Source organism: Sander vitreus, chromosome 8 (genome assembly GCF_031162955.1).
Source record: "Sander vitreus isolate 19-12246 chromosome 8, sanVit1, whole genome shotgun sequence".
NCBI lineage: Eukaryota > Metazoa > Chordata > Actinopteri > Perciformes > Percidae > Sander > Sander vitreus.
The window spans coordinates 10787973-10798864 of NC_135862.1; the positions used below are offsets into that span (position 1 = coordinate 10787973).

Below are 10892 nucleotides of genomic sequence, written 5' to 3' on the forward strand. Positions count from 1 at the left end.
GTGTTTGAATGCGCTCCACTCGTACCGTAGTGTTCGGTCTTACAGCATACTGTTATATTACCGGTAATTAAACCGAAATAATATAAAAATGAAGAAATGAAACCATGATAACATCTCGTAAATAATTGTTGATTAATGTAGCGTTATACTTTTAAAAATATCATTAAACAGTTTGTATTTTTTATTGGTTGATTTTATGCAAGAAGGCATAAACAGAATAGGTCACAATTAAAAATTCACTGTTATACAGGAAAAGAAAGGAGCCAAAAGTCTCCATTTGTTGGGGTCTTAAAAATATCTCAGTCTAGTACTAATTAATGGCTTTACAACATTAGCAGAGTATCCAGCTTTCTTTATCACAGCTTCAGTTTGTGTCTACATACACACACCACGACCCAATGGAGGACACTGTCATTGTGCAGAGAATTAATTAGAACACTTAATGTGCTTGACTACATTTAATTGTTTGAAAGTAATTAAAGGGGTACGTTTTCATTTTCATAGAAAGGTAATGCACAGGTAGTCTTTCATTGCCAGACCTATCTCCACAGCGCTGTGTCAGTGCTGCAGTATGGTCTAGCTGCACCAGTTAACCATTCTGGGATAGGTGAAAAAAATTCTCTGACTTGCTTGTATTTCTTTATACCAATCACAATCATCTTGGGCTGTGCTTAGTTACATAGCATAGATACCGGAGATAACAGAAGGGATGCACTCATAGCTGCCCATGCCTGTTTTTTTTTTTTTTTTAAACAAACCAAACTAAAGACCATCTTGCGATGGGATCACACCAGCTGCAACGCCTAATTGGGCCAGGGGCGTAAAGTGCGGGGGCCCCTTCCCTACGCCCTTGCTCAGACTACACCCATTTTCGAACTCAGCCCTCCTTTTGATCTCAACTACACACCTGTAAGGTTTTGTGACTGTATCTTCCACGGTTGTCGGGCCAGAGGTCTAAAGTTGGGAGCCCAAGGCTGTTGCTCGGACCACACCCATTTTCGAGCTTGGCCTTCATTTTGATCTCGCCTACATATCTGTAAAGTTTCGTGACTGCATCTTGCATGGTTGCAACACTATCACGGTGACAAAATCTGGCTGCAGACATATAAACACCTGGTAAAATACTCAAAACTGCCTCTGTTGTAGTTCCTGCTACAGTAGGTGTCTCCAGGACCTCATTTTGCCATGATGACACACACATTCACAAGTTGAAAACAATACCTGCATCACTGTCATGGCTGGTAACAAGTCTAATTCAAAAACATGGAGTTGGTGTGAAGGGAGAGGCCGTCTATCTGTGCTTGTCTTTTCTGCTCGTCATTCAGAACTTGATCCAGATTTTAGACTGTAATATCTGTGACTGTTTTGGTTTCAGAAAGTAACATAATTCCTTCTGAAAAGGAGTGTGTGGTATGAGTCACATCATATAAGGGCATGTAAAAGCCTGGGCAGGCCATCCTTAAACTGTGTGATATATCTTGTGTGTGGCACAGGTGAGAAAGTGGAGAACAAGCAGGTGTTGGTGAACAAGTCCATGCCGACTGTCACCCAAACACCACTGGAGGGCAGTACCCTGCCAGGCCAGCCCCAGTACAGAGACGTGCCCATCAGGTGAGTGCACTGCGGCTGCCAACACCTCTCCCACCCACCCACCTTGCTGTGGACCCATGTGGTCAATTTCTGTATGTAAAAAAACCATTTTGATTTCTTGCATATCCTGCTGTAAAAAAAATGTTTTCTTTCTGCAGCTATAAGGGCTCAACAGACTCGTACATCGAGAAGGTCATGATCTCATCCAACGCTGAAGATGCTTTCCTCATCAAGATCCTCTTAAGGCAGACCAGGAGACCAGAGATAGGAGACAAGTTCAGCAGTCGGCACGGACAGAAAGGTGCCAACCTCATCACTGTCGCACCATATTCTATCTGAAAAGAGCAGCATGTTGAGCTCAAACCTAAATGTATAAAAAAAAGAGGACTGCATTAATATTCACCGCTTTGAGCCCCAAATTTGAGCCTGTCATGAAAGATTGTAAATGACAGGGAAAAAAAACGTTGGTCGTCTCTGTGCCGGAACATTTGTTGAGTCAAGTCCCAGTAGCTGTTGCTCTGTCACTGCCCCCCTGTCCTCATCTTTCAAGAGCTCTTTTCAATTAATTGGCTCTTTGTCCTGTGCCAGACTATGCAAATTTATTACACCCCAGCAGTATTCTACTGCTACTGGAGAAAAAGTGTTTACAACCTCCATTGTTTTGCAGCACCTCCCCTATAGAGGGCTTGTATGATGTTTTAATCAAAAAGCTAACTGGCGCCATGCATAATTTACTCTCCTCATTAACGCTGTGGCCACTGGGCGGTCAGCTCAGGATGGGACAATGTCTTCTGTCTCAGATAGTGACGAAGAGAGAGGGGTCGCCAGGGGGTTAGCTGGTGATCTGGATGGAAACCCCCAGATGTGCTACTGATTTACGGCTTTTTAATCAGAGCTCTTTGCACTCACGTTAAGGTGTTCACAGCTACTTTAGAATAAACAAATGTTTGTTAAACCCATTTTTTTGTTTATGTATGTAGAATTTACCACATTTTATTGTTTTACAAATATTTCAAACTGAATCCTAAATCAAGTTTTTATTATTTTATTAGAAGTGAATTTAGCTGCAGCAATAGATCTCCCAGCTACTCATGACTAGTCTCATAAGTCCTGGTCAGCAGAGCAGAATAAGTTAATCATTTACACGCACACACATACACAGCTGTGGAGATGGGGGAGGAGGTGGAGGGGTTGTCAGTAGTAGGGGCCCATTGTGCGAGCTGCCAGCGTGGGGCTGTATGAGCTGTGATGGAGGGCTCTGGACCCTTGCTGTTGTCTTGCCTTTCTCTGCTGATTTCATGCCTCTTTTATCATTCACTTTCACACAAAACAAACAACACAGAGGATGTCTGCTATGGGAACTAGTGTCTCTCTCTCTCTCTCTCTCTCTCTCTCTCTCTGAGGTCTTTCCAATCACCTTCTCCTCCAGTTTCCACTTTCTTTCCTCCTTTATCCTACTTTTACCCTGATATTCTAACTTTTTGTACTGCCTTTTCTTTCTTTTTCTTTTCCCCTTTTACCTTTTCTTCTGGCTCTGCCGTACTCGCCTTTTCTCTTTTCTTTTCACCTTCTTCCTGCTCTTGGATGACTTTCCAGTAAATCGCTGTACTTGTTCCCAGTCAACATCCTGTTACTATATCCTGCATGGCATCAACAGTCTGCTGTGTGCTGTGTCCCTGACTGGTCGGCTAATAGTGAATTTTTCCCACGTGCACGGATTCAATTTCTCCTCTCCAGTTGATCCCCTTCACTTCCTCTGAGTTAAACTGAAAGTCATGGATGTGTAATCCCGGTCTCCCTGTCAAGCTAAGCACCTTCCTACACTTCCTGCCCTCCTCCACTTTTCTCCTCTTTCTCTTTTTTTCATTTGCAAATGGGCCTACAATATGTTTACCCTAGCCAGGGGAGAGTGCTTCGGCCCCTCAGCAAACATTTGCACTCACACTTAAACTCCTGGCTACCAGGGTGCTTGTCCCCCACACCATGTGAATCAAAAGAGGACCCTGTCTGTCCACATATGTATGGAAATGTCATGCTCCGCCAGAGGTCCACACCAAACCTCCCTGCAGCATTACACACAACAAAACGTTTTACTAGATGTTTGCACTTTTTTTTTGTTAGGTTAGTGGGTAAAGCTGGTTTGACTTTTTGGTTATTTTTGCTTGATAAATAACCTAAAAATCAATTAAGTATTTAAAATATTCAATAGAATTTTTGGTTGATTGAATCATTACTAAATGGACACATTCTTGCAACATTAAATAGAGATAAATCCCTTATTGTGCTTCCTCTGCAATTTCTGTAAAAGTACATTCTGATGTGTGTACAGATGTGTGCATTGACTTCAATATGTTTTTCTTTTGTGTGTGTGTGTGTGTGTGTGTGTGTGTGTGTGTGTGTGTGTGTGTGTGTGTCAGGTGTTTGTGGCCTCATCGTTCCACAGGAGGACATGCCTTTCTGTGACACGGGCATCTGTCCAGATATTATCATGAACCCTCACGGGTATCCCTCCAGAATGACGGTACGAACAGTGGAAGAACATATTTTGTTGGGCTCAAACTAACAACATTGTTTTTATTACAAATTAGCTGCTTTTTATTGTTTTATTTCATTGTTTTGTCCATAAAATGTCAGAAAAGAATGTAAAATGCCAATAACAATTGCAACAAAGGTGATGTATTCAAATTAGGGCTGCAACTAATGATTATTGTCATTATTTGTTAATCAGATGATTCTTTTCTTGACTAATCGATCAATCATTTGGTCTATAAAATGTCTTTAAAATGATCAGATTGGAGCTGCTGGAATCAGCGCTCTGCATTTCTGTTTGAAAAGAGAGTCAAATGATGAATCAATTATCACAATAGTTGGGAAATCATTTTCTGTTAAATAATTAGTTGATCGAATAATCATTTCAGCTCTCATATTTTGTGTAACATTTGTCTGATAGGTCAAATCAACTTTTATTTTGAATTTAAATTTGATAATTTGACACCTAATCCAAACCTGTAGACAGTTATTTGTGAGTTCCGTCTGAATCCCCTCTATCCCTGTGTTGACCGTCACTCTTCATAAGTTTGTGTCGACTCTTCTGAGACAAAATCCTCATTATCCCCGCTCCTTTTCTCTTTGAGTAATCATTGGCTTCCAGAGCACACGTCCATTGACGCCGCTAAGCAGCAATCTTACTGTTCACAAACAGATATTTGTTGCTGCGGAGACGGCTGCCAGCGAAGCCACCGCCTGTAGCAATGTGTTGGAGTTTTATCAAACATGCACAGTACATATGAACCGTAATATGGTGCTGAATGTGAATGACATGAAACTTGGCCCCGTTTCTGCCTGCTTTTTGTCCCTTACACTGTAAAAACTTGAATGATCTTTACTGCTGAAGTTGTCAGTGCCAGTGTGTTTGCTCGCTGTCGTCGTCATGGAAAAGACTCAGAAATGTTTGGCTCGGGAGGATGTTTCTGTGGCCTGAGAGTGAAATGAGAGTAGGTGTTTCCTTTTATGTGATGGGGTCAGGGGTCCTCTGGGTGCGACCTCAGTGGAATTGTTGAAATCAGTCATCCTTAGACTGCTGGTCCCACCCCAAGGGGTACATATGTGATCTAATCTCACCCAAAACGTCAACATTTGTTACCAAGAGAGAGTGTAAGTCACAAAAGATGTATCTTATGAACAGAGACATTGTTACATTCGAGGACTTCAAAGAATGTGTCTGATTGTGCCAGGTGGGAAAGTTGATTGAACTGCTGGCTGGGAAGGCGGGAGTCCTGGACGGACGGTTTCACTATGGTACGGCCTTCGGAGGCAGCAAGGTGAAGGATGTATGTGAGGATCTCATTCGCTATGGATACAACTACCAGGGCAAGGACTACGTCACCTCAGGAATCACTGGGTAATAAAGAGCTGATGTTTCATCCCATTGAACAAAACTCAAACACATCCCATTACTAGTTGTTTTTGTAATGGCTGTTTGTTTGTTTCTTTTTTTCTTTACAGTAGGAGTTTGTGAAGACCTAAAACTAGACTGTGATAGAAAATCATTATAACTGACATATTGAATCCCTTTCTCAGGGCGATGTCATGGTTTCATGCTTATGCAGTTGTAAACAAAGACTGTTTTGATAACTCTTCCTTGTTGGTGTCTTTAAGGAAACTCTGATATTGGATTCCTAAAGAGTTGGCTGCTAAAGATCAACCCTTTTTAATTATGCAAGAAATGTATTTTTTATTTTATTCATAAATGTCACAATGTCCATCATCATCTGGGCTGCGCACAAGCGGACATGCAGGGGTTTTGTTCGCAGACGTTAACGTGGAAGTTTTTCTTCATACATTTTTTTCTTAGTGTTTCAAATCTGCCTCCCAAAAGGATTGGGATCAACCAATCGGCTTGTTTGATTCGTTGAACTACAGTTCCAGCCATACTGTTGTTTTTTGCTTTTGATTTTCCAACAACATAGCTTGTAAAAACATAGCATCTTGGTAGCCAACTGTCAAATGTAGGATGTCTGAGCTTCCCAGAGACACCTGAATGCACCATTGTCCTCACACTGTTTTCAGCATCAGGTGTTTTCAAAGGAATAGTTCAGATCTTTTGAAGTGGGGTTGCATGAGATACTTATCCATAGTCGGTGTATTACCTACAGTAAATGGCAGTCCCCACGCCCCAGTTTGGAGAAGCAGGCAGGAGTCCCGACATGGAAGCTAAACGGTGTACTGCTGTGGACAGGGGTAGCAAATAAACATATTTAAGCCACCTAAAAAAAAAATCTGCATCAGTTTAAGTGTATGCTATATTTATATTTATATGGCTCTTTTCAAAGTCACCAGACTCTATTGACAAAAACAGTAATTTTACCTTGCGTAGTTGGTTAGTTTGTGTTATTGTGTGACTTTGTTGTTTTAAAAGGATTAGGAACTCTGTCTCAAATGTTATTAAATTGTATCCTAATAAAGATATTCTGTATTGTAGTGTTGACTAGATCTTTATGGATGCATTAGCTTGATATCTACGTATTTTCTTCAGGGAACCTCTGGAGGCTTATATCTACTTTGGACCGGTGTATTATCAGAAACTGAAGCACATGGTGCTCGACAAAATGCACGCGAGAGCCCGAGGACCCAGAGCTGTTCTCACCAGGTAATAACAAGTCCTATTATAAAGTATATAGAAATAACAAAAATAAAACAGTGTTGCTCTCATATACAGATATCTCTGTTACTATAGTGATATTATTATGCTTCTGTCCCGCTATCAGACAGCCTACGGAGGGTCGCTCCAGAGACGGAGGTCTGCGTCTGGGCGAGATGGAACGTGACTGTCTGATTGGCTACGGAGCAAGCATGTTGCTGCTGGAGCGCCTCATGATCTCCAGTGACGCCTTTGAGGTGGACGTGTGCGGGCAGTGTGGCCTGTTGGGATACTCTGGGTGGTAAGCTGAGCACTTCTGTCGTCAACTGCCGATCTGCTGATCAGTTTCTCCTGGAAAACAATGTACAGGCTAACCTTTTTAGTAGGTTATTGTAGGTGCCTTAAAGCTCCTGTGTGGTGAGATGCACTAACAACAGGGTAAAGAAACAGTCGAGATGTTGGTTTGTAAATATCACAGATGTCTGATGTGATCACAGGATTGGTTACAAACTGAATCTATAAACTCTACAAAACATGGGGTGATTTTTGACAGCTATCGAACCCGTACTAGTCCTCAGGTCTGATGGAAGTCCAGTCATTATTCCACTGGTTTGTCTCCAGTTTGATTCTCACTTTCTACCTTCCAGGTGTCACTACTGTAAGTCTTCCTGCCACGTTTCCTCCCTGCGTATCCCGTACGCTTGCAAGCTGCTGTTCCAGGAGCTGCAGTCCATGAACATCATCCCCCGACTTAAACTGTCGCGCTACAACGAGTGATCAGGACAGGGACAGAAACGCAGTCTATGTGAGTGAAAGGTTTCGAGTTAGAGATATAGTTTACAAAGAATGAAACCGATTGATTTGGAAAAGATGTTAGAGCTTTGAATGACCAGGAAGAATTAGACTAAAGCTTTAAGAAATTTGGATTTTGACATTTTTGTTGATGTTCACAACCAAAACAATGTAAGGTTTCTCATTTATGTTGATACTCTTTCACCATTCTGTTTTTCTATGTGTACATAATAAACACAACAAATATTTCTCAATCAGCTGCTGTATTCTTTTAACTTCCTGTTTTAGTTACAAATTTTAAAATAGGAACTTAAAAATCCTTAAAAAAAAAAAATGCTCTCAAATCTAAATGCAATGATGAAAAAATAGCAGTAGTCCAAAAACAGTGTGTGCACCATTTGTCTTTTGTTCCTTGAAAGACAACACCATTGCTTTGTGTGTTTAGTGCTATAAATTATTTTCTTTATTTTGTCGGAAAGATTTTCAAAACAAGTATTTTATGTGTTTTCCTACCCTTCAGGCTTACCCCAGTAGTTGTAGCTTGTTTTATTTTTTACCAAAGTGATCATCCTGTTCAGGTGACGACCCTGCTTCGAATCCAACCACAGACCTTTGTTTAATGTCATGCACCTCGCGCTCTCTGTCTCTTAATTTCCTGTCTGCTTCTCTACTGTACTCCCAATGCCAAAGAAGTAATCCCTAAAAAAAAAAAGCAATGTTGTGTGGTAATTCAGCTATAAGGACAAACTCAAAATTCTAAATTCTAAAAGTCTAAGGGATCACTTTATGTGCTGTTAAAAGCTCCAAAATCTGAGCTTTGACATTTGGCTGCTGAACAGAATAAAAATTCAGAAATCAAAACAAAATGACAACAAACATGACATCGTGAAAATAATATGAATCTGACAGTTCTTCTGTTGTTAGGTGCATTATACTACAGGGGTAAATGTGTAGGAGATCAGTGTACCAACATCCCAACAGGAGCAACGAAAATACAAATTTTAATTAATTGTCAACATAAAATATAAATTGACCTCACTGAATATTTAAAAATGTAATAATGGTGAGAAAGCACTCTTACATTTACTGGTCCAGAAAAGCTCAGAGATCACAAAGAGAAGTGCACAGACAAAGTTTGATTTCACAAGATGAGATTTAGTTTGTCTCAGAGGGATATTTGTTTTCACAGCCAATACACAAAGCATATAGTTATACACATAGCAACATATAGATAATACACATAGCCCCTTACAGATATGGACAGTGTACAAAATCTCCATGAAGCCTTCATAATCCCAGCTCACAACGGTGTCAGCAAGGCAGATTGTTCATGGCTGCTATTGCAAAGGGGGACAAAACCCCTGCTGAAACGAGCTCTTCTCCAAGTGAAATGTCAAACTAGTGTTGGGCATCATGGTTGAAACGTATCTTTTTTTTTTTTCATTGATATATTTCAGGATTTAGAAAATATGTTCCACTCTAATGCATTACATGAGACCAGACATGTAAAACAAAAAATTACCTCATTTTTGTTTGTTAGCTGCAACTAACTGATTTTCGTTAGTGGTTAAACTTTCAAAGATTTTCTTGATTAATGAATTAGTCCATGTCAGAACATTTTATCTGTTTGTGTCTGTTTCAAAAAGCCAGAGATAATTTCATCTAATGTCTTATTTCTGTCCTAAACCCAAAGATATTCAGCTTACAGTCGTAGACGAACGAACACAACGAAAACAGATGTATTAACTGAACTGAAAAACGAAGAGCAATAATACTTAATTATCAGCCCATTCATATTAAACTTGATGTTCTGGTAAAATGTTAACCCACATATTTGATGTCTGATGAAGTCCATTAGAAAACAAATTGATAGTGGAGGACCACTCCGATTATAAATGTCATGTGATGAGCAGACAGCTGGATGTTCAGTGAGGACATATAGACATGTGCAGCACGACGCCCTCATTCATGTCAATAGGAAGAGAAAGTTGCTTTGAGTCATATGGTTTCCTCTTTTAAAAAAAAAGCCTTAATACCACCAACATGTTGTATGCAGCGTAACCGTACCCCCCACTCGCACATACACACACAACTCAATTGGGGCCTTTTCACTGAACAAAAGCAGTACACATCCGTTTGTGTGGGCAGAGTGTGTGAGAATAGGAAGGGTGGAAGAGGTTCCTTTGGTGGCTGCACCTGTCAATGTATGAGGCTCTGATAAGCAGATAACAGGAGGAAAAAATCCACCTTCTCGTTATTTGACTGAAATTAATTAGATGCTTCTTTTGAGGTCACAGCTTTGCACTAGCCATTTAGGCCTTTTAATATTGTGACAGTAATAGGTTGTTAAAATATATTTCTTGTTTAATCTTTTCTTAAGCACTAAGAATCTTTGCAGACAAGTCAAAATGATTAAAATGTGCTAGGTTTTTTTTCTTTTCTTTTTTTCTTTTTAGATTTTTCCAAAGTCCTTTTGACCTGTCACTCATTACAGCGGATTCTTTCTTCCTACATGAGTCTGAAAGGATGCACAGATCTGTTCTAACAAAGTATGACCCTGTGCACGGTGTCCCATGTGATGTTGCTGCCACCCTGTTCCATGCATGCTCCCAGGTGGCTGCACGGTGTGTGTCGGTGAGTAGCAGCATTGGTGCCCACGCCTGCGCACTGGTAGAGAAAGTCCTCCTTTGCTATCCATGGTGTGGTGAGTAATTCAGCCATAATCCGCCTTTCTCCTCTCCCCTCTTCTTTCCCCTCTCCTCTCCCCCTCTCCTGTGGTTCCATTCATATTCTAATCACAGCTTTCGCTTCTCCAGCTCTCAGGCACTCCATCAGAGCCCTCCCAGCCTCGGGCTTTGCACTTTTACTTCCCCCCCTTTGTGACCGTTCCCTCTTCTCAGAGGCACACCAAAAATAAGGTTGCCACAGCAAAAAAGTGAGTGAAAAACAGGTGAGAAAATCACCAAAAGTCCGCACTGGTGGCATTTTTAGCATGTTTGAATGTGTGTCTGGGCACACGATTTGTCGATTCTGTGAAAAAGTTATCAACTAGATGATTTAATGGTGGAATGAGGTGAGAAATACACCAAATGTGGCAACAAGTGTCCGTGGGATATGAAATGGGAGTTAAAATGAGAAGAAAAGGCAGGAGCGGCGGTTGTGTAGGGATGTATGTCTATATGGAACTCTGGGGTGTATAAAAACGTATTAAATGCCATAATGGAAGACGGGGAGGCCACAGTGTTAGGACTGCGTAGATCTAAGCCTCTTTTTTTTTTCGTTGGGAGGGAGCTTTTCTTATTCAAAACAGCCCCACAAAAGACTTCCAGTGAGCCTTGCCACATCCCCATCTGACTTGGGGCCATTCATC

The 10892-nt window shown here is 40.9% G+C and overlaps 1 protein-coding gene across 3 annotated transcripts in view; it reads left to right on the forward strand.

Moving 5' to 3' along the window:
• polr3b (polymerase (RNA) III (DNA directed) polypeptide B) overlaps positions 1-10225 on the forward strand; it is a 31960-nt gene extending 21735 nt beyond the window's left edge. Inside the window, exons 22-29 of one of the 3 annotated variants that reach the window (XM_078256730.1) lie at positions 1494-1611; positions 1749-1891; positions 4008-4111; positions 5325-5491; positions 6626-6739; positions 6858-7031; positions 7378-7535; positions 10136-10225. In XM_078256730.1, coding sequence (XP_078112856.1) covers positions 1494-1611; positions 1749-1891; positions 4008-4111; positions 5325-5491; positions 6626-6739; positions 6858-7031; positions 7378-7507 — 950 coding nt within the window. In that variant the 3' untranslated portion in view covers positions 7508-7535; positions 10136-10225. Of the gene's footprint in view, positions 1-1493; positions 1612-1748; positions 1892-4007; positions 4112-5324; positions 5492-6625; positions 6740-6857; positions 7032-7377; positions 7777-9978; positions 10068-10135 lie in introns of those variants that run through there. The other 2 variants (XM_078256731.1, XM_078256729.1) reach the window with 2 other exon arrangements.
• Positions 10226-10892: the final 667 nt, after the last annotated feature.